Raw genomic sequence first — 22,270 nt, 5'->3', positions numbered from 1 at the left:
TTTATGTGTTGGTGTGCCTGACTATGTGTTGGTGTGGTGTGTGGCTGACTTTATGTGTTGGTATGTGGTGTGTGGCTGACTTTGTGTTGGTGTGTGCCTGACTATGTGTTGGTGTGGCTGACTATGTGTTAGTGTGTGCCTGACTATGTGTTGGTGTGTGGCTGACTTTATGTGTTGGTGTGTGGCTGACTTTATGTGTTGGTGTGTGGTGTGTGTCTGACTTTATGTGTTGGTGTGTGCCTGACTATGTGTTGGTGTGGTGTGTGGCTGACTTTATGTGTTGGTATGTGGTGTGTGGCTGACTTTATGTGTTGGTGTGTGGCTGACTTTATGTGTTGGTGGGTGGCTGACTTTATGTGTTGGTGGGTGGTGTGTGGCTGACTTTGTGTTGGTGTGTGGCTGACTTTATGTGTTGGTGGGTGGCTGACTTTATGTGTTGGTGTGTGCCTGACTATGTGTTGATGTGTGGCTGACTTTATGTGTTGGTGGGTGGCTGACTTTATGTGTTGGTGGGTGGTGTGTGCCTGACTTGATGTGTTGGCGTGTGCCCAACTTTATGTGTTGGTGTGTGGCTGACTATGTCTTGGTGGGTGCCTGACTATGTGTTGGTGTGCGGCTGACTTTATGTGTTGGTGTGGTGTGTGGCTGACTTTATGTGTTGGTGTGTGCCTGACTATGTGTTGGTGTGTGGCTGACTATGTGTTGGTGTGTGGTGTGTGCCTGACTTGATGTGTTGGCGTGTGCCCAACTTTATGTGTTGGTGTGTGGCTGACTATGTGTTAGTGGGTGCCTGACTATGTGTTGGAGGGTGGCTGACTATGGAGGACACTGACTTTGTGTGTTGGTGTGTGGCTGACTTTATGTGTTGGTGTCTGGTGTGTGGCTGACTTTATGTGTTAGTGGGTGGCTGACTGTGTTGGTGTGTGCCTGACTGTGTTGGTGTGTGCCTGACTGTGTTGGTGTGTGCCTGACTGTGTTGGTGTGTGGCTGACTGTATGTGTTGGTGGGTGGCTGACTTTATGTGTTGGTGTGTGGCTGACTTTATGTGTTGGTGTGTGCCTGACTATGTGTTGGTGTGTGGTGTGTGGCTGGCTTTATGTATTGGTGTGTGGCTGACTTTATGTGTTGGTGTGTGGTGTGTGGCTGACTTTATGTGTTTGTGTGGTGTGTGGCTGACTTTGTGTTGGTGTGTGGCTGACTTTATGTGTTTGTGTCTGCCTGACTATGTGCTGGTGTGTGGCTGACTTTATGTGTTGGTGGGTGCCTGACTATGTGTTGGTGTGTGCCTGACTTGATGTGTTGGCGTGTGCACAACTTTATGTGTTGGCGTGTGGCTGACTATGTGTTGGTGGGTGCCTGACTATGTGTTGGTGGGTGCCTGACTATGTGTTGGTGTGTGGCTGACTTTATGTGTTGGTGTGTGGTGTGTGGCTGACTATGTGTTGGTGGGTGCCTGACTATGTGTTGTGGAGGGTGGCTGACTATGTGTTGGAGGGTGGCTGACTATGGAGGACTAGGCTTCTCCTCCTTCTACCCCCCTCTCGATCGCCAGACAAATAAAACCAACGCCTCAACCATTGCTCCACCTCCTGGTCCGTGGATTCTCTGCATCCAGGATTTCTCCGAATGGCTTCTAGAAACATAAATAATTAAAGATATCAGGGCAGGTTTCAGAGTTGAAATATAAGACTTTTTAAAGACAATCAATGCCATTTAAACTTAAATTTCATGTAGGCCTTTAAGTTAAGTCCCATTCTTCTGTTGACTTTGTGTGACAGACTTAAGGGAAAGGGACAGCATAATTATACATTATTATATTTATTATTATTAATATTATTACAGTTTCCAGTGTTTCTCACAGAACGGAGTTCTATTTGTGGTGGTAGGTTTGCAGAATTGACTTGAATTCAACAGTTTTTAACAAATAAGCGTAGCGTGGTTATGATGCTAACCAGATTTAAACACAATTTAGTACAACCTGGAAAATCATTGTGTGGTGGTCAATGTTGATATTGTGGTGGGCCGCCACAAATAAGTCAGTGTATGGGAAACACTGGTTTCTTTACCACTGTGGCGTTAAACAGGCACAGACCTTACAAAAGAGATGTATACATAGCCTGACAAGCCAGACTATATCATAATGTGTAGTCTGACCACAAATGATAACTAACAAATGATGACTAACACCCCTTTCACACGTACATGGTTATTTTGAAAAACAAACAATATTTATCTGCGTTTATGCCCTTTGTTGACATACAAACAAAGACTACAAAGTTGGCAAATTAACCTAAAAATGTTTCCTGGTACGTCTAATGTACCTGTAATGTAATGTACGTCTAATCTACCTGTAACAACATTCCTGACTTCTAGACCCTGGAATGACGTTTTGCCATGGAGGCCTGTCCAATTCATTTTGCAGGCCAAGTCATTCTGAATAAGCATCTTCATGACCCTCCATACAGTGTCCTTGAGAGTCACGCCCCCGGCAAGGCCTAGTATCAGCACCTGGAAAAATAAAAAATAAAAGTTTTGAAAATATGAATGTTCATTGCGGAGCCGGGGCAGTTCATTCACAACATGGGTGGTTTGTTCTTTTAACCCTCTAGAAGCCAAATAGTTAATAGTGGGTCAATTTATATTTTCTTAATGTAGAAAATCTTGATCTAACAGACATTTAAGATGAAAATCCAGTGTGAACCCTGCATGTATTCACAAAAAAATGCTAAGACAAAAACAGTACAGAAAAGATCTGGTCCAAATACTAATGATAAAAGTAATTATTACCAAGTCCTTTCTCTTCTCTGGCTTGATCTTAATGTCGCGGTCCAGCGCCAAAAGAGCCTCAGCATCCCTCAAGGGCAGGAAACTTCTGTCCATGTGGTGTCCATGTGGTGTAGGTGTAGAAGAGAGATCCTGAACAATCCGCAGCAGATTTCTCTGCATATCACACATCACCTCCTGCTTGGCAATGATCTCTCGGAGTAATGCTGCAACTAGAACATTTTAAAAACTGTTCAGTCCTTGCTAGCTATAACATAGAATTGTAATGTAAATGGGAATAGAGCATAAGGTCTCACCAGAGGGCAGGTCCATCTCAGAAGCAGCATGAGAGGCAAGATGGAATGGCTCAGGAGTTCCATGGTGGCGAGACGATTGAGGGGCAAGATGGTAGGATGGCTCAGGAGTTCCAAAGGCGCGAGATGGCTGCAGAGAGGCAAGATGGTAGGATGGCTCAGGAGTTCCATGGTGGCGAGACGATTGAGAGGCAAGATGGTAGGATGGCTCAGGAGTTCCATGCTGGCGAGACGATTGAGGGGCAAGATGGTAGGATGGCTCAGGAGTTCCATGGTGGCGAGACGATTGAGAGGCAAGATGGTCGGATGGCTCAGGAGTTCCATGGTGGCGAGACGATAGAGGGGCAAGATGGTAGGATGGCTCAGGAGTTCCAAGGTGGCAAGACGATTGAGGAGCAAGATGGTAGGATGGCTCAGGAGTTCCATGGTGGCGAGACGATTGAGAGGCAAGATGGTAGGATGGCTCAGGAGTTCCATGCTGGCGAGACGATTGAGAGGCATGATTGTATGATGGCTCAGGAGGTCCAAGGGCGTGAAACGGCTGCAGAGAGGCAAGTTGACTAGGCGGAGATATTTCTGATGAGGAAATGGCCTCACGCAACACTGACGGCAGAGGTGGAATGGAAGGCGCCTTAGGGAGGACTGGCTTGCGCTTCACAGGCTCCTCGTCAGACTCCTCCTGACTCGAGAGGAAGCGCTGGTTTGGTCTTTCAGAGAAATATAACAAAATATTTAGAACCCTGCAGCCATGTAAGTTTACACTGCCTACTATGAAGAGACCCATCTATAAATGAAACTCTATAAAACTGAAGTTAAAGTAAAACCTCAGTTGCTACTTCAAGTGCTACTTCTTACAGAAATTTGGCAACTTAAATGCTTAAATCTTTTTACATGCCTTAGTTTAGAGACAAACATAATGAAGACCAGGTGTGTCAAACATAAGGCCCAGGGGCCAGATCGGGCCCGCCAGCAGGTTCTTGCGTAGGAAGGGAAAATTAGAAAAAAAGAATAATCCCATCCAATTGTCTTCAACAATGTGTAATAAGCAATATTTCTATGATTTGATAAATTGCATTATTAAAAAGCACTATAACCATCTTAAGGAAGGAAGAGGCTGAGAAAACTGACATGGAAGTAGGGTATTTCAAGAGAAAAAGAGCAGTATATGATAGCAGTACATGATTTGTACTTGCTTGTAAGTGAGTATAGTAGAAGAGTATATCAAACAACACTCTGATACCCATGCAGAAAAATGATAATGACGGCCCCTACAAGGTCTCATTCCAACAAATCCAGCCCACTGCCCAATAAGAGTTTGACACACCTGATGTAGACAAACTGAGCAAAATCTGAGGGCAACAATCATTATCCTGGATTCAGCAGATGTGTGACATACCTGGTTTTTCTTTTTTCTGGCCTCCCCTCCTCTGCTTCTGACTGGAGGTCTGTGTCATCTTCTGCCCGGCGAAGTTTCAACCTTGCCTCACTAAAGCTATCTGTCAAGAATGGAAACCAAGTGAAAAACAAAGCTTTACCCAAACCGGTTTTAGTGTTGTGAGATTAGATCATGATTGTTATATATTAAATCATTCGGTTCTTGTAATGTCTGCATCCCAGTGTCAACTTTACATTACAAAAAAACAAATAATACACTTAATGGCACCAGTCATAAACATAAAAGTGTCATTAATGTTGTGCGTCATGCTAATAGGGCTCACTCTTATGTAGACACCTTCAAATAAAGTGTTACTGTTACATTTAAATTTTAAGAAATACATAAAAAAGGTGGCTTGATTTAGTTCCCATGAACAATGGATTAGAGTGAACACTCACTTGCTTTGTAAAGAACCCTGATGTCATAACTTGTCCAGGTCTCCTTAGGCATCTCACAGTTCTTGATGGCCTTCAACATGGCATCGAGTTTGTAGTTAGGCCATTTACAAGTCTCTGCTTCCACCCACACACCTGGCACCACCTCCACTTCATTCGTCTTAACGAAGCTCACTATGTAATACACTGAGGGTTGGGGGGGGGGGGGGGGGTGGTTGGGGGGGATTGAAGTTCTTTTAGATGTAAAAGGGGAAAGACAACAAAACTTCCCTGTTCCCCAAATGGCATCCTGAAATATTTTCATCCGTCATTCAGCCTTGTACATTTTAAATCTGAAGACAAATTTGACACTACAAAAACTCCTACTTCATGAGAATCAACTGGGTAATGAAAGAATGTCTCCATCTTTGCAAATTCACGGTAGATGATGTACTCCTGGTCTTTATAGACAATTATATTTTCCACCAAAGCAACAATCTGATTGATTCTAACACAGTTGTCTCCTTCTGTAATTCTGACACGCACATCATTCACTACCAGTTCTCTGAATTGTAGAACATCCCCTTCAAACAAGTCTGGTACAGGCCCATTTCTATGCTCTATATTTACTTGCATTTTTGGCCACTTAACCTCAACGCTAGGTTTTTGGTTGTGAACTTCAGACACTCTACGGATCACCTGAGTAAGAGGGCTGTGTGGTTTCCTGATCATTTTTTTTAATGTACACAGGTAATTTTCGAATGGAAACCCAGAGATCACATCTAAATGACCATGAATCTTTACATCATCACTAAGATGAATCAACCCATGTATATTGTAGACAACAAACTCAGGACCATACAATTTACTAAAGTGCTCCACAAATGACACAAGTAACCTTTTCGCAAAACCATTCAGAGCTGAACAAAGGCAGGGATTGGCTAAAATCGAGATGGCAACAGACAGCAGCATGAAGTTGTTATACATTTCCTCAGGTAACACACCCCTAAGAACAAGAGGACCGGTGTACAGAAGGAACTGCCTGAGTTCAGTTGCCTTCCACCTTAGTCTTTCTGCCAGACTCCTTGGCTTCCTAGCAAATTCAACTGGGACGAATGCTTTCAAACTTACCAGCTTTTCAGAGATCTCCTGCATGTCACGACCTGAACGACGACACCGAAGAGGACCAGAACTGCCAAACCACAAATCTAAGAGCCTCCTCATTACTCCCAAACAAACCAAATGCATATAATCGTGAGGAAACTGACTGACCATACCGATACCTGCTTCAAGTAGAGGGGAAACTGCTATGTGATGTTCCTCATCTGTGCCCCTCGCAAATGACTCATCAGTCCTATCAGCAGGACTTACCTCTGGGAATGTCATGCGGTGACGAGCATAAACACCTGGCTGTAAACACTTATCACATCCTGCATAACCTGAATGGCCTTTCACCTGTTTGATAAAGGCTCTAGCAGGAGCATCACAAATGACCGAACTTACCTTCAGGAACATGGTTTTTGAGCCTATGACAAATCCCTCTTTCAGCATTGTCAATTCTTGAACAAGGGCTCCAAGATACTCCTGCAATGAAGTGGGTTTAGTCTCACCACAGAACAAAGCAATTAACAGTGGCCTGCTGGAAACATAGTCTTTGTGACGCAACATGCCTAACACTGGCCAGAACTGAGTCAACGAACTCTTAAACAGCGGCAATCCATCGAAATTAAGCTGCAACATAAAGACGTTTCTATCTGGAAATTTGGACGACAAATGCTCAAAGGTTTTGCGAAACATGTTCAAAATACCAAAATAGAAAAACACCCCACCAGCCAACCTTTCTAGAGTGTACTTGGTTGCCGTTTTTAAAAGGGTTCTCCCATCCTTTGGAAGAAAGGGGTGATGCACTCTAAGGATGCACAGAAGAGCAGACAATGCCACTAATGACACACCATACTCAACAGCCCAGTCAGACAGAGCAGTGGACAAATCTAATGAAGGAGAAACCTCATCATCCTCCTCATCATCTTCGGAGACCTCATCATTTTCAGAGACCTCATCCTCACTCACCATCTCATCACTCACCATCTCAGTGTCCACAACTTCACCAAAGTCACTACTTACCATCCCACTGTGCTCTACAACACCTGTGCAAAGACTTCTTTGTACCTCTAAAATTCTGTCGTTTGTCCTTTTTATGGCTCTCTTGCGCATGTTACTCCACTGGGACCGCTCCATTGTGAACTAGGGGAAACCAAACACATCAGACATTTGTTAACGCTACTGATTTATTTAGAGAAAAAAGAGAAGAGAAAGGTCTTTGTATGTCTTGAACAGTGTATGTCCCAAGCAGTCTAGGCTGTACTGTAGGGTAAACCTTAAATAGTCACATAAAAAACAACTCCACTGCTCATTTGATTTATTTGTATTGAAATTTGAAATCAAATCTTTCAAATGTCAATAAACATACGCTGTTCGAGGCATACAATGTTACACTAACCAAATAAAACAGCTCCGTTCAAAAATACTTAGAGAAGGTAATGAAACATATTTTATGTTGAAGCCTGCAGCTTATTGATAATTTCATAGATTGTAAAAATCTGTCAGGCTCAATTGTGGAATAAGATAGCAACCATGAAATGAAGAACATGGAAAAAGACATTTTTTGTTGGTGAGGCTAAATACAGTCATATTAATATAGCCTAAAAGTATTCACCCCTTGCAGACACGTGACTTAAGTCACGTGACGGCTCCATGCTGGACAGCAAAAAGATAGGAGACGGACGGCAAATTACATTGTCATAATGATTATGATGAACTGAACACCATTACTATCATATTTGTAGTTCAATGTATTGCTGTTTGGGGTCTGATAGTCAAAGAAAGATGCCAGTGGTGTTAGATGAAATGGGTAATGATCGCAAATGTAAAGTTATTAAAACTGGTGGTAACAGCAGGGGGAGATAACGTTAGGTCGTAACCTTAGGCTACTGTAATTAACATTATAGTAAATGAACACCCATAAGTATTTCTGGACTAAAATATTGCAAAGCGATTTGGTTACTTTATTTGTCTTGCTTTTATCAGTTGTAACATAGTCACAACGTTAAGGATGTCATATCAGAACATGAAATAATAACTTAGCTGCCACACTTAGAACAGAGAAGGTTTAAAGCGGAGCATCAAGGATCTTTGCTTAGAAGCTAGCTATTCTAGCTAACGTTTATCGTAGCTCATAGTGCTAGGGCTAATGTAACTCGTCAGTTTGTACGTTGCCCAGCGAATAAACTTACTTCTTACATGTCTAAAGTTAAAGAATTGAAAGAAATAGGAAATTAAAAAAAACCTTGAACGGTATTATCTGTTTACATTCAGATCTTGCCATAGACTTTGCCTAAATGCTTGTAGTCTGCCGTCCTGTTCAGTCTATGGTTGCCATAGTAACCGCTGCTGTGCTTCTTACACTGACGAGATAACCATGCAATTGTGGTTGAAATGGTTATGGTTATGGTTATGGATTTAGCAGACGCCTTTGTCCAAAGCGACATATAAATACAAAACAACATAATAATATTTAAAAATGAACAGGGAACAGATTAAAATCTAGGTCAAATATAGTAAGGAGAATAGTTGTAGTACACAATAATATCAATTCAATCAATAGCCTAATAAAAAAGCAATGTAAAAAAGGGGAAAGGCAATAATAAAACAATAATGTCAATTCAATCAATAATATAAAAACAATAACATGCTAAGACTACATTAAGGAGAATATCAAGAATAAACAATAATGTCAAATTAATTAACAGCCCAATTAAAATAAAACAACATTATATAAACCATAACACATAAGCGCTTAAACAACTAAGTATATGTTGAATAGGAATGTCTTTAGACCCCTCTTAAACGACCCAAAACTACCACAGGAACGGAGACCACTGGGCAGTTCATTCCACCAACATGGAACCACTGAAGAAAAGAGTCTGGAATTAGACCCAGTTTTCATGATAAGATAAAGATCAATATAAGATCAATAAAATAAAACAACAGCAGTGATTGGCTGCAAAAATAAATAATGTCACGCATCTTGCACCTCTCAAAACTGGGCTATCAGGTAACCTAGAGAAAAATTTGAAATTTGAAAATTATGAAATATGACTAAGGCATTAAAATGCTGCTTGTTTGTCAGGATACTTTTTCACTGATTTATTTTAAAAAATATGAGCTATGAGTGTGAATGTTATATAATCCATCCCCTAATTCTGTTTTACTGGTTTATTTGACAAATAATCTATATAGATTTGCTCTATAAAGACCTTATGTCTGTTTGGGATTGTTTTGAGAGCCTATTGATGTATCTCAGAATAAAGGAATGTCCACAACATTAGTGATGGTTTTTTTGTGTGTGTGAATGTATTTTACTTAACTCATTGAATGTAGCTGGATACTCATGAACGCATGTCTCTAATAGCCACAATAGGAGTAATTTTAGCAACACCGTATTTTGTGTGGCCCATAACGACCCAGTGGATCATGAAAATGTGCCAAAATTCACATTCCTTGCTTGTTGTTGGTACATTAATCCCATTCAGATTTCCACTTATCTGAGATGTAAGAGTTCAGTATAGGTTTAAGGTCTGGGGCAGGGATTTGACATTCTGTGACTTCTTTATTGAGGGTTTGCTTAGAGGCACTGTCCGCTTTCTCATTTCCCCTCAGACCAACATGGCCTGGGACCCAGCAAAAAACTACACTCAAGTTCTGGTTCTTTAGACGTTCTAGTTGATCAAGCTCAGCTTTGGTTGTACTTTTTGCGTGACATTAAAGCTGTAATTACATACATAGTTATTCTACTGATCTTTATACTATTCATCCTGCACATAGACTTATTCTTACTACTCTTATAATGTTGTTTCTGCACTACAATGACACTGTTTCCACACTGTACATAGCTGTATGTTATGTACATATCTGTTTTATTATATTCTGTTAATACACTGCATATATCTATATTATTATTTATACTATTATAATGTTACTGCTACATCTACATACATTATTCTACTTATTGTATGAGATAACTGCTAATACACTGCACATATTTATATTTAATTCATATTACTCTAAACCACCTTCTCACCTCACTCCCGAAACACAAAGAAAACAAACCAAAATATATCTATGCAAGAACATGGGATGTCGTTGTATTCCAAACAATAAGCCAACAGTCGTGGAAGGGCATTACTACGGTTAAATCTCACTATAATCTCCTAGCTGTGCGATATGTCCCATTACAACCCATTGATTTGATTCGTGTTCTTGCCGTCCACTAGGTTATTTTGCTGTGGCGCGAACAAAACGTGACGTCACATGCAAGGGCTGCAGGCTCACATTGCTTTGACTGTGCTAGAAGGCTACATCAATTATCAAACAACGCGAACTTCACCTGATCTCACGAAGGCAGTAATTTTTAAAAAGCCCAAAACTAAATAGAAAACATGTGAAACTCAAATTTAAAATTAGACTGGCGCATCCCTCATATACACTAGTAGGCAGAATGCAGCAAGTACCCCTGGCTGCAGCTTGCAGATCGGGGCTGGGCTCAATGTGAGGCGGAGCTGCAGCTAGGGGCTTCTCGAATGCAGCGGGAAAATGTCTGCCTCTTGCATTCTTTAGGTGCCATCTTGACCACGCCATGCGGTGTTAATAGACACGAAGTAGTGGCTTTTATACGGATTTCTTCAAACAACCATTGAATACGATAAAAATGTGCATATGCTATTTTAATACCAATAAACTGCCTATCCATACATCATATGCAATTTTCTCATCAAATTTTAGTCATCTAAAACTGATATGACCGTCTGCCTGGTGCTCATGAGGGCAAGTTAGGATACGAAAAAAAATCTAAAGTTACTTAGCAAAGACGTTTACACAGCCTAACGTTACGCAAAAACAAACAAAAAAATGCAACATAGAACGAGAGTTAAAACCATACAGAATACAGCTTACCTTACTTTTAGTTGGCTCTTGGTAGTCACAGGTGAAATCTCTGTCAGGAAATGTACAGGAACATTTGGTTTTGGTGAACATGCTAAACCTAGCAGCTAGCTAAAGTAAGTGCTACGGTCAGGTACAACTATTCAAAAAAGGGAGTTTAATGCTTCTCATATCATATAATGCCAGTTTACACGGAACTTACCACCTACAATATACAACAGAAAATATAATTAGGTAACTGGCTATTTGCACGATAGTTAATGGAATTACTAAAAATAAAGCATGGTTAAGCTTAAGCAACACACTTTACCTCAGCGATCGGTGACAGGTACTGAGGGTGAGAACATGGATGAGAAGAATAGTCCGACTTTGTTTTAAAATGGCGGCAGTAAGGTCAAAGGGTAAATCACAAATTGTTTAATAAGTTCGTTTTTTTCCATACTTAAATATCACGTATCAGTGTTTATTACATTTATTATTATATTTATTATGTCAAGTTAATTATTGTCCGAGTCTACCTTTACATACATTTAAAATACGATTTCAGTAAAATGTATTTACCGGTATTATTAAATGAAATTGTGTAACTTTCGTGTAATTTCGTAAAGTTATGACAAAGACAATCTTGTCCATTAGAGACTATATTTTCTGATAAAACCATAGGATAAAACTGGAGAGGAAATACTTGTCTAAGACATTTCACAATCACTCCCACAACAGCAACTGAAAAATACGTTGAATCTGGCATGTTTCCTATTTGCCAGAAGAGAGCCATAAAATAATGCCCCTCCCTCCACCACCTCCAGCTGCCGCCACCACCTATTCCGGAACTCTTCAGGGTTGCCATCCATTTGCCGACATCGTACACAAACCAAACAAATGCCAGAAGAATCCAGAAAAGGCCCGGAAGATTTTGCTATCTGGGAGGATTTTTTTCTGTTTACCGGCGGCAAGTTATATATAGGCTTTGTTAAGCTAATTCCACAAGGAGACACTGCTGGTAGCCTGGCCTAATTTCATAGTATTTACATTTACTTGCAGTGTTAACAGACAGTTCATAACGATCTTGGATAATATTCAATTTCCAGTTGTTGTCTTTAGGGATACTGAAAACACTACCACCACAGTCAGCTTTCCATTGCTATTTCTAACAAAGCCTATGAGCTTAATGCACACAATTGTGATTAGGCTACTTTGGGCTAATTTAATGTAACTAATTAATGTTTGTCAAATATGTATCCATAATATTGATTTAGGGAGTCAATATCTCTATCAAACCTATGGTGATAAAATAGTGGCAAAAAGCAGTCCTGTGATAAAACATGCATCCGGGCATATTATATTATCAATATCTCTATCAAACCAATTAAGGGGGCAAGAGCACTCTCTCCACGTCTCTGCCCTGTCTGCTTCCCTGGCCCCTGCCTACTTGGCAAAATCACGTCTCGCTAAGTCCCGGCTATTTAACAGAGATCAGCCAATACTATAGCATTTCAGATCCAGCATCAGCTCTCAAACAGCTGCAGGGGGAGACCCGAGAGAGAGATGAGACGACACGTTAACTGCGGTCCGATTAGCTAATGACATTGTGATTTTGGTCGGGCACGTGCCCGCCCTAATTGTATGGGCACAACGCTTGGGCCCCTGCTTGTGGTCATAGCAACAGGCATTCTCTATAGAATGAAAAGCCTCACTGAGAGTATGTGTTAGGATCCTGCCTGGATGGAGTGATTTTGTGCCACCCTGGTGGCCATTTTGTGTAGTGTCCTGTGTGTGCTGTGTTTGCCTGGTTCCCCATGTGCTTTGTGTTTACCTGTCTGTCACCTGTCTTTGTCTCCGCCCCATCTCCTTATTTGGTCTGTGTTCCTGTCTTGTTAGTTTTCCCTCCGTTTCTGCTTCCACACCTGTTCCCCGTTATTGTCTCGTTGGTCTCGTCCAGTCCTCTGTCTTTCTGTTGTGTGTGTGTGTGTGTGTGTGTGTGTGTGTGTGTGTGTGTGTGTGTGTGTGTGTTTGTGTGTGTGTGTGTGTGTTGTATGGGCATGTGTGATGTATGGGCGAAGCTTCTTCCTGATTGTATCGCAAAATGATCCAAAGCATCGAAGACAACACAGTGACATCTGGTGGTCAGCAGAAATGACAGCGGCTATGAATTCGACACACCCGAACGAAGCTTACAACACATGAGGGACAGAATGGACACATGCATATGGCATGAGATGACTGAAAATTAAATAAATTAATTAGAAATAGGGTATAATGTTTGAATATAGCCTAGTGTATTCAGCGTTTGAATTTACGTGTGTTCAGTTGGTTTTAACAAACTGCAGCAAGAAATGCAGCCGTCTGCTATGTGGCAATATCAATTTACTTTAAATAAATAAAGTGTAGGCCTTATCCAATAAATTGCCATAGCCTACTCATAACCAAGAGGCATTATTTAGGTAGTTTACCTCTGTGTTTGGTTTAAAATGCTTATTTTAATACAGCAAGCTTCTGCAGGTTGGAAACAGCAGCAGTGGCAAGTAGACCTACATACTCAACCACAGGTGGTTTCCTACCATCAGAAATAGATACATGCAGGATATTTGAAAGACATTCGATAAGCCAGTTCTTTGCATCTTAACAACAGTATAACTGTCATTACATATCACAAACATGATAAATGCAGTATGGTTATTTTAAAACATGTGATGTGATTAGAACATTACAGCATATCTAACATTTTAGAAAGTAGCCTCGAGATGTGACATCATTATCTGAAGCATTTCCTTGTTGCTGCTAACCTGACCTCATGTGCTTGCGTGATTTAGTAGCACACATCTGTTTATGAAGCCACCATTTTCTGAAGACTCTACCTGAGGACAGGTCATATAGACACAAAGGGGACCATCTTTACTTTAGGTTAGAGAACTTAATGAGTTGCTACTGAACTGATCTGAACCTGATGCAGTAAGTCAGGGAGAATTGTCTGTCTGATGGTAGTCTAAATCCGATAACCAAGCTTTATTTTGAATAAAGCACCCAAGACTTGAGGTGATGTATGAAGTCAGTTTGTTGTATTCTAGTTTATTGTACACTAAGTTTGTGTTCTAGAAGTGACTCAAAGTGAAGTGTTACCACACGTTGACTGTGCTTAAATAATTCTAAATCATAATGATGTACCCACTGTACCTAATGCTTTAGTTGATGCATTGTTCATGCATGAGGTCATGCATGAGAGACAATGAACTCTTCTCAGTTCCTGATATAAAGGAAGATATAAAGGAATGAAGTAATTCAGAAATCATGCATACATTTATATACCCTTATCGTAAAGTGTTACAGGTACTTTTTTGTTTTGGGTTGTAGACATGCAACACGGCACTCAGACATATTGCAAAACACAGAACATCCTTGCATTACCGATGACCAACTTGGACCCATCTCACATTCTTGTTTGTTTTTTGGTTAATAAAAACATATTTTTGTTATAATCCAACCTCTTGACTCCATCTTTTGTTGTGGCCTTACCTCTAGTGATTTTCCAGTGACCAGTGATGAGTCCTAAACATGGACCATGGAAGTTCAATGTGTCAGCAGAAGACTGGAACCTGGCCAAAACCAGACTGTCACTTCACTCCATTATTGGTCTGCAGGCGGGTCTGTGTGCCCTGATTTGGGCCGGACGGTCTCTGCTCCTGCATCACCGCAGCGGCGGTCAGGTCTCCAAGCGTATGGTCTCCCTCCTCCTCAGCGACGCCTTGGAGATTCTCCTCATCCCTGTTGTGGTGGCCTCTCTACAGCACGACGGTCTGTGTTGTGTTGTGCAGACGGCTTCGATTGCTTCACGCTCAGCTGCCTCCTGGGAGCCACCAGACTCTGGGGTTTATGCTTTCACCAGCTGGTGGCGCTAGAGGGGCTTTTCTCCCACATATTCCTGTGTTCATCGTTTGCTACGTTTTACGCTGTTTTCTTTTTTGTCATTTGGTGTGTATGCATTGCCATATTTGGAATAATTTCAAAGTTTTCTGCTGTACTTGTTCTTCTGTTGTGCACTGGCTCCATTGTTAAAGTGGCAGTTATGTCTATGTGCTTTAAAGCATCATGTTCTTGTGCTTCACTCTCACAAGCACCCAACAGACCAAGCTTAAGTGTGCTCGTTGTAGCCACTTTCACACTTGGGTTCCTCTATGGTCCCTTCATTGCATGGATGGTATGGTTTGTCTTGTCACATGACCTGGCAGATAGAGATTTTAGTGACTTCTTTCCCTTCGGCGCAATGTTTGCCTGCCTGATGAGCTTTCGTGTAGTTGCAGACTCTCTGCTGTGTATGCTAGTTTGCAAGGTGATCGCCCAAAGGAAGCCAACACAAGCAGAAGAACAAGAAAGACATCACAGAGATACTCATTTGGAATCACAACTTAGGCAGTTGTTGCTAACCTGACTTACCTTTGGAAAAAAGATAGAGGAACTATTTGCACATTTGTTTTGCAGATGGCATCCTGTGATTTGTTTTTTCATTTGTTTTTATTTGCGTGCAGATTGTTGGGTCAGAAGTGCCAGTACTGAAGCCTGATATGTTATGTTGCCTGCTGTGCTGTGTGTGTGTGTTTGTGTGTGTGTGTGTGTATGTGTGTGTGTGTGTGTGTGTGTGTGTGTGGTGGAGGGACTTTTGTTCACACTTCTTTTCTCTTGCAGTGCACCACAGCTTTTGCACTTTGCTCAGCCAGTGTGGCACGTATCATGGCATGGCAGAAATCACATTTGTTTGTGTGTTTGTGTGTGCGTGCATGTTGCATGTGTGTCCATGTGTGTGTGTGGGGGGGGTGTCCTGCACTTCCCTCAAAGATGGATTGTGAATCCTGCAAACATGTGGTGTGCAATAGTAACCTTCTATTTGTAATATAGTGATCGACATAGTGAGTTTTTTTGGTGTCTGTACGCTGTACATCAGATGTAAATTGTTATGTTCAAACAAGTCAGCTAGGCTAAACGTGTCTGAATTCTGAATTCAGCTAGGCTAAACGTGTCTGAATTCTGAATTCTGAATATAAATGCAAGAAAAGCCAACATTCTGTGTCATATGCAATTATTCTTACTGCTACTATTTAATTGGAGACATTCTGTGTACAACAAAATTATTTGCCTTTTTTAAACACAGTATATATAAATATATCCTATTTTAAATATCAAAATAGTCCGTTTATAACCATTTAACACTCTAATCTGATGTGAGGAATAGTCAAAGGAAAATTCAGATTTTTCACCTAGATCTCTGTTTCTCAAATGTCACTGAGTACTATCGATACGAAATAAAACTAAAAACATCTGTGCTACCTAGCTTGAGTTGCTGCTGCCTTACAGCCAGAGAAGCCAGGCAGCTACAGTGCTACACTCTGGGGGCATCTTTAAAATCATGCCCCCAGAGTGTAGCACTGTAGCTGCCTGGCTGCCGGAGTTTTCTTTCAAGAGGAAAGATGAAACCATGCAATTATGAGCCACAGAACGGACAGTGAATAAATAGCAGTTTGACAAAACTCCCATGCAGGACCATGTTCAACTGATAAGCCACTCCACTGTGTGGTCATTACAATGTGTTTGGTGCAAACAGCTATGCCAAGCTGTTTGGTGAAATCTAATACAAGCCCAATCAAAAAGGAAATCTTGCTTCAGCAATCATTAGTAACAGTGAGGGTGTAAGTTAACAGATGGATCATTGTGTAACAGAACAGAAGCAAAAAAAGAGAATGTTTTTTAGTTAATTACAACCCTTGCTGAGGCTTTGTCATGATGGCCTGAAGGGTTTCACACACTGGCCTATTTGACCTAAAAAGCCTACTTTGGGTAGTAGATAGATAGCTAGATACTTTATTGATCCTCAAGGGGAAATTCAAGTATTTAAAAACGAAATGGCATTAACTTTAATCATGTCATAAATGAAACAGCCTCTCACCCACCAAATAAATCAAACACCCTCATTATGTCCTGATAACAACCAGACTAACAAGCACTATCTAGAACTAATCGTATGACCTGTCATAGTCTTCTTGGACATTACTGGTATAGTGAGAGAGAAAACCTTTTATTTGTGAAAATGATATATAACCCTTTAATGTTGGAGAATTGGAGAGTGTTAGAGGTAGGCTTCACCCTTCTTTGTCAATCACCTGGTGGCTGGGTCTAGCTGAGAATGGGGAATTCAGTGAAGTCCTGCACCACAGCACACACACACTTTGGCTCCGCATGCCACCCAGTGGTCAATTTGAATTATGCACGGAGCAGCACGGGGGAAGTCACTGGACCTAGACCTACTAGTTTGCGCTGGGAGACAGACAGACATGATAACGAATGGGAAAAAAAGACAAAAAACAAAATAAAAAAACGCAACAAAAAAACACCAGTAACCATAATACATCTGTTAAAACAATGGAACAAAATCACCACAGTAGTGGAAATATGGATACAAAATTATAAACATCATTTATTTGTATTGTTTTGTTACTTATATTCGGTTTTCTGAATGTTGCATTTTCTTTAAGCTGCTTTTCTTTTTTAACTTTTTATCTTAACTTTTTAAAATACTAAGAAGCACATTAGCCGTTGGCGCGCACAGCAGGACAGGGCGCTGTTTAAACTGTGAATGGAAGGGGAGTGTCTTTGGTGTTCAATTTCACACCGTGCCACCTCGAGGGCGAATGTTCTGGCACTTTTAAGCATCACCGCAACACTTCCCACACATTCTCTGACAAGCCACACCTCGGAGAGACTCGCCAAAGACAAGTGCAAAACACAAGTGTGCTCGTCCCAAAACTCGGACGAAATGGATGGAAGCAGTAGGCAACTCACCATGACCGGTCATGCCCCTTCTCTCTCAGTGGGCCTACAAATGCCGACATCACTTCTCCGTCCTCCGCCCCTCTTCCTCCGGGCGGCCGCGGCGGCAGCCTGCAACCCCTCGCTAGAGAGAGGCTATCCCCGGACTCCCAAGTGCGCCCGGTGTCGAAACCATGGCGTTGTGTCGGCGCTGAAAGGACACAAGCGCTTCTGCCGCTGGAGAGACTGCGTGTGCGCCAAGTGCACGCTCATCGCGGAGAGGCAGCGCGTGATGGCCGCGCAGGTGGCTCTTCGGCGGCAACAGGCGCAGGAGGAGAGTGAGGCGCGAGAGCTGCAGTTCATGTACACCGGTCCTGGGGCGACGGAACCCGGAGTTACCCTCACCTCGACAGCCGTTGGTTCAGGTGCTCCAGGCCTGACCTCCGCAAGACCAACCTCATTTGATCCCTTTGGAAATGGAGACCATAAAGACGGTATGTTTTTCCACCAAAACCATGCGTCATTGCGCATAAACATACGATGATATAATTCAATAATAAATCAATAAAATCGTATAGCGTAGGCGGTAAGTCTATAGGAATTCTATTGAAAGCCTGTATATGTAATGGTTTATGCTTAACTTACGTTGTTACTTCATTGTCTTATACCTGATGTGTTTCATTTTGCAGACAAGTTGGTGAAATATAATGTTTACAACGGATTTATGGGTCGATCCCTGTTTGCTCCCGGTAACTCTATACTGCACTCTCCCATCGAGAGGGAAGACACCTGTGGGAGTCGAGAGAAAGATCTTGACAAAACCAGTGGCAGTCCCTCACCTGATGGGTTCGACCGCAGGTCTGACCGTTCTGCCAGTCCACGATCGCAGTTATCGTCTGATCCAGAATCGGGCAGCGATTCAGAGAAACCCAAGGAGTATACCTCCTACGAGCAAAGCGGGTCAGGTGCCATGGGGAAAAACAGAGACCCTACCAACGTCATGATGAAGATCTTCCCTCATCTACAACGGGACACTTTGGATTCGGCGCTGAAAACCTGCACCGGGGACATAGTTAGAGCCATCGAGATGCTTCTAAACTCGAAGGAGAATAAAGGCTCTCCTGAGACCAGTGGACTGTCCAGACCAGACAACTCGACCGCCCCGAGGCCATCTACAATCCGACCCTTAGGCGCAGCCATAGGGGGTTTCAGCTCCAAATCAGCTTTCTCCCCCCTCCAAACGTCGATGGCAAGCGCAGTCGGGAGCGACGGGTTGTATGGACTAAGCCCACGCTTCGGCATATCTCCACTTCGTTTGGCTTACTCGACATCGGGCGCAGGATTACCGAGCATAATGGCACCTTACGTGACCTCCGGGCTTCTACCAACGCTCCCGTTTCGACCTCCACTGGACTATTCATTCCCAGGTGTGATTCGGGACATCTCTTGCCTTCAAGCCAAAGATTCTTTTCCAAATACAAGCATTTATTCCCGTCTCAGCAACGAAAAATAATATATATATATCTTATATTATAACACTATATTTTATATTTTTGTACAAAGATTTTCTTTCCCCTTGCTTTCCCCTTGTTTTTATACATCGTCATTGGCTCAATCAATTATTATAACCCATTGTGCCTCAATGATATCCAGTCTATAGATTAATATTCAGGAACTGTACGAACTGGAACTTTTTACGACTTATCTTTACTTTGCCAGTTTGTAACTATTGTACATAACGTTATTTTCACAAATAAATACAAAGAAGAAAACTGTGTTGTTCTGTTATTGTGGGGTCAAGTGATGCACTTTAACTCAGGAAACTCAAATATTGGAGGAGAGAGAGAGAGAGAGAGAGAGAGAGAGAGAGAGGGAGGGAGTTCTTTTTGTGTACCTGTGAAAGTGCAAAATATGAACTCCTTCAGTTTAAGGTGAAGCTATTCAAAGATGTCTGGCATCAGGTGAAATATTTCATAACTAGAGATGAAAATAGCTGAATGGCTACATTATGGAACTTTAAAGGATCACTGTATAGGTCCTTTTATAGAGTTAACCTACTTGGATTTGTGAACTTGTAGGCCTATGCAGTGTGGGAACGCACAGTTAAATGGCCCTATGTCTTCTCTCTGTTGATCATCTCAGCCTTGTGTTGAGTGTCAGATTCAGTCTAAAGATGACTTAGCATACAAACTATGCAGCTATATTTTATAATGCATTGACCAACTGATCAAGAGAGTTTTACAAGAGTGAAACAGTTATAGACCAGCGATCACATTTCACTTATTATAAACATGAATTTCAGCAGGCTAATGTCAAATTACTGTACCACTTAGCTGAGGGAAAATGTTCTTGCAATCCTGATCAGTGACTGTTACACTTGGGACTTTGATAAATAAATAAGTACATTAACATATTTTTAAAATTACCTATTTAATTGGTGATTTTTGATGATTTGTGTCACAGAAAATGAAAGTTCAATGCTCAACAAATTTAGAATTTACTGTGTGTTAAGAATTAAGAATGTAAGAGTACATGGGCAATAGATGACATTTGCCTAAAAACTTGCAGACCAAAAAACCTGTTGTAACTGTAAATAGACATTTATTTGAAATGGGACTTGGGTGATGCAACTTGGTCTAGCAACAGCTCTCTCTCTCTGCCTCTCTCTCTCTTTCCCTTGGGGATCAATAAAATCTCTCTCTCTCTCTCTCTCTTTCTCTCTCTCTCACACACACACACACACACACACACACACACACACACACACACACACACACACACACACACACACACACACATACACATGTTAATTACATACATTAAGTAGGCCTACATTAGAAGGCCTATTAGTTTACGCACGGTAGCGGGCCCATTAGGCTACTTTTGATAGGTTACTGTAGCTTTAAAAGGGAACCCTGCAAACCGTAAACAATGACGTATTTAATACCACGTGGCCCAGACACAGGAAGCGCCAAAACAACATTGCAATGGCATCTTGACAGGTGTATATGGCAATTAAATGCAAGATCGTCGCGCTTCATGTGACATATCAATTTATTTTGTTTCTTTTTCCGAAGTCGGCAGACAACAGGCTGTGATTCACAGGCTGTGAATTAAACCTAGTGTGTTATTAGTTAAATCTCTGTTATGTGACAGTTAACAAGCTCACATATTAAGCTCCTAGCAGTCCAGTGCGAGTGAATGTCATTTGCCTAGCCTGTCTGTCTGCTACCTGGACGCCCCATTACTAATAAGCCGTATCAGCCTGATCGTTAAACTGCTTTACCATCATCGCAAACGCGCAACTCCAGCTGATTCCACGGACATGAATTATCACATCGCCGTAGCTGTCATCTGGGCTGCTGTGTTTGTTGAATCGAGGAAGATCCGGGGCATATCTCTGTCTTGTGAGTGACAAACATTAGATTATGTAGGCTAGGCTAAGACTTGGACACACACACAACACTGTAAAACTGCCTCGAATGATTGAACCAGACTGGACTGTCAAATAGTCTAGGCTAGGCTAGCCTACTCCATGTCCATTTGTCTGCAGCAGCAATGGTAGCCTAAATGAATAAGTGCTCAAAGCAATTTGTGAAATAACTTTAACCTAGTTTGCATGATGTCTTTCGGCGTGTCATGTGCATGTCGTTGTGGTTTGTTTTGCAGATAAGAGATTTTACAAAGAGAGGAAGTCATTCCTTTGCATAGATGGCTCAAAACTGATTCCCTTCGAGCAAGTGAATGACGACTACTGCGACTGCGCGGATGGGTCCGATGAACCGGGTAGAGCATATTTGCATCTATTTCGTTGTGTATGACTTTCCACTGCAGTTGAGAAACTGCTCATCACACAATTGTCCCCGAACGTGCTGTTATAGTGTGTGAGGCAGTGTAGCTGAACAAGTTATGTTTTTAAACAGACTCGTTTCAGTCTTAAAGTTCTTAAATTCGGATTCGACGATCTGCCATCAGAGCAGTTTATTTCTATGGTGAAACATCTGCTAAATTGCTTGCAGCCGAATAGCAGTGCACTACCGCCACCTGATGGTTAATTTAATAATTTCTTTACCATACTCACTAGAGTCCATCCTGTAGCTTTTCCTGTTGTTGGTGCCTTTGCTGATCTTTCCCATCTCACATTTCTCCCTGGAATAACTGATCTATTCCTGCAAAATCAAAACTCAATATACTTTAATAGTGCAATATTATCAAAATTAGCTAAAGAAGCAGTTTGTTCTGCTGAAATACAGTGAGATGTTTGAGGTGAGACGTAGGCTACAGACTGACTACTGTGCACATGTGTTATTTGTTATTGACAAAGCTTTCTCCTCTCAGGCACCGCAGCTTGTCCTAATGGGCATTTCTATTGCACAAACTTGGGCTTCCGACCGCACTACATCCAGTCCTCCAGAGTCAACGACGGCATCTGTGGTGAGTGTGTGTTCCTATAGCATAAACATGACAGAACATAAAAGATACGCAACACACATGGACATGATATGACATATGCATGTGTTTGGTGGAATATGTTGTGATTTTACCTCAATATTCCAAAACCCTAAAAATGAAAAACCCCATATAATCCTGAG

General features: G+C 41.7%; 3 protein-coding genes across 4 annotated transcripts in view; 2 read left to right on the top strand and 1 right to left on the bottom strand.

The window, feature by feature from the left end:
• Positions 1 to 2,666: 2,666 nt before the first annotated feature.
• Positions 2,667 to 5,075, bottom strand: LOC143127004 (uncharacterized). The gene is made up of 5 exons (XM_076288305.1): positions 4,911 to 5,075; positions 4,474 to 4,573; positions 3,081 to 3,784; positions 2,788 to 2,996; positions 2,667 to 2,702 (listed from the first exon to the last, which is right to left on the bottom strand). The coding sequence occupies exons 1-5, from the start codon at positions 4,987 to 4,989 to the stop codon at positions 2,667 to 2,669; spliced, it is 1,128 nt and encodes a 375-aa protein (XP_076144420.1). The 5' UTR covers positions 4,990 to 5,075.
• A 12,506-nt stretch (positions 5,076 to 17,581) lies between these two features.
• On the top strand, positions 17,582 to 19,450 carry LOC143127968 (doublesex- and mab-3-related transcription factor A1-like). Its single transcript, XM_076289659.1, has 2 exons — positions 17,582 to 18,172; positions 18,368 to 19,450. The coding sequence occupies exons 1-2, from the start codon at positions 17,686 to 17,688 to the stop codon at positions 19,189 to 19,191; spliced, it is 1,311 nt and encodes a 436-aa protein (XP_076145774.1). The 5' UTR covers positions 17,582 to 17,685; the 3' UTR covers positions 19,192 to 19,450.
• A 1,206-nt stretch (positions 19,451 to 20,656) lies between these two features.
• LOC143127271 (glucosidase 2 subunit beta-like) overlaps positions 20,657 to 22,270 on the top strand; it is a 175,298-nt gene continuing 173,684 nt past the window's right edge. For both annotated transcript variants that reach the window (XM_076288660.1, XM_076288661.1), the window contains exons 1-3: positions 20,657 to 21,085; positions 21,348 to 21,464; positions 22,017 to 22,112. In XM_076288660.1, the coding sequence (XP_076144775.1) occupies positions 21,004 to 21,085; positions 21,348 to 21,464; positions 22,017 to 22,112 (295 nt within the window). In that variant the 5' untranslated portion in view covers positions 20,657 to 21,003. The remainder of the gene's footprint in view (positions 21,086 to 21,347; positions 21,465 to 22,016; positions 22,113 to 22,270) is intronic.

This window comes from Alosa pseudoharengus, unplaced genomic scaffold (genome assembly GCF_046254945.1).
Source record: "Alosa pseudoharengus isolate Yale_2024_CS ecotype anadromous, Long Island Sound unplaced genomic scaffold, YU_APseudo_1.1 YU_APseudo_1.1_scf_17, whole genome shotgun sequence".
Classification (NCBI taxonomy): Eukaryota; Metazoa; Chordata; class Actinopteri; order Clupeiformes; family Clupeidae; genus Alosa; species Alosa pseudoharengus.
The sequence above is the reverse complement of the archived record's forward strand: the minus strand, read 5'-3'. Positions and strand labels throughout refer to the sequence as shown.

Excerpts from the sequence above, each read along its gene's own strand:
- LOC143127004 (XM_076288305.1), bottom strand. The coding sequence starts at position 4,989 with ATGTTGAAGGCCATCAAGAACTGTGAGATGCCTAAGGAGACCTGGACA. Across the intron at positions 3,785-4,473 it reads CCAGAAAAAAGAAAAACCAG|ACCAAACCAGCGCTTCCTCT; the intron begins GTATGTCACACA and ends TTTCTCTGAAAG. Across the intron at positions 2,703-2,787 it reads CAGAGAAGAGAAAGGACTTG|GGTTCACACTGGATTTTCAT; the intron begins GTAATAATTACT and ends GAATACATGCAG.
- LOC143127968 (XM_076289659.1), top strand. The coding sequence starts at position 17,686 with ATGGATGGAAGCAGTAGGCAACTCACCATGACCGGTCATGCCCCTTCT. Across the intron at positions 18,173-18,367 it reads AAATGGAGACCATAAAGACG|ACAAGTTGGTGAAATATAAT; the intron begins GTATGTTTTTCC and ends TTCATTTTGCAG.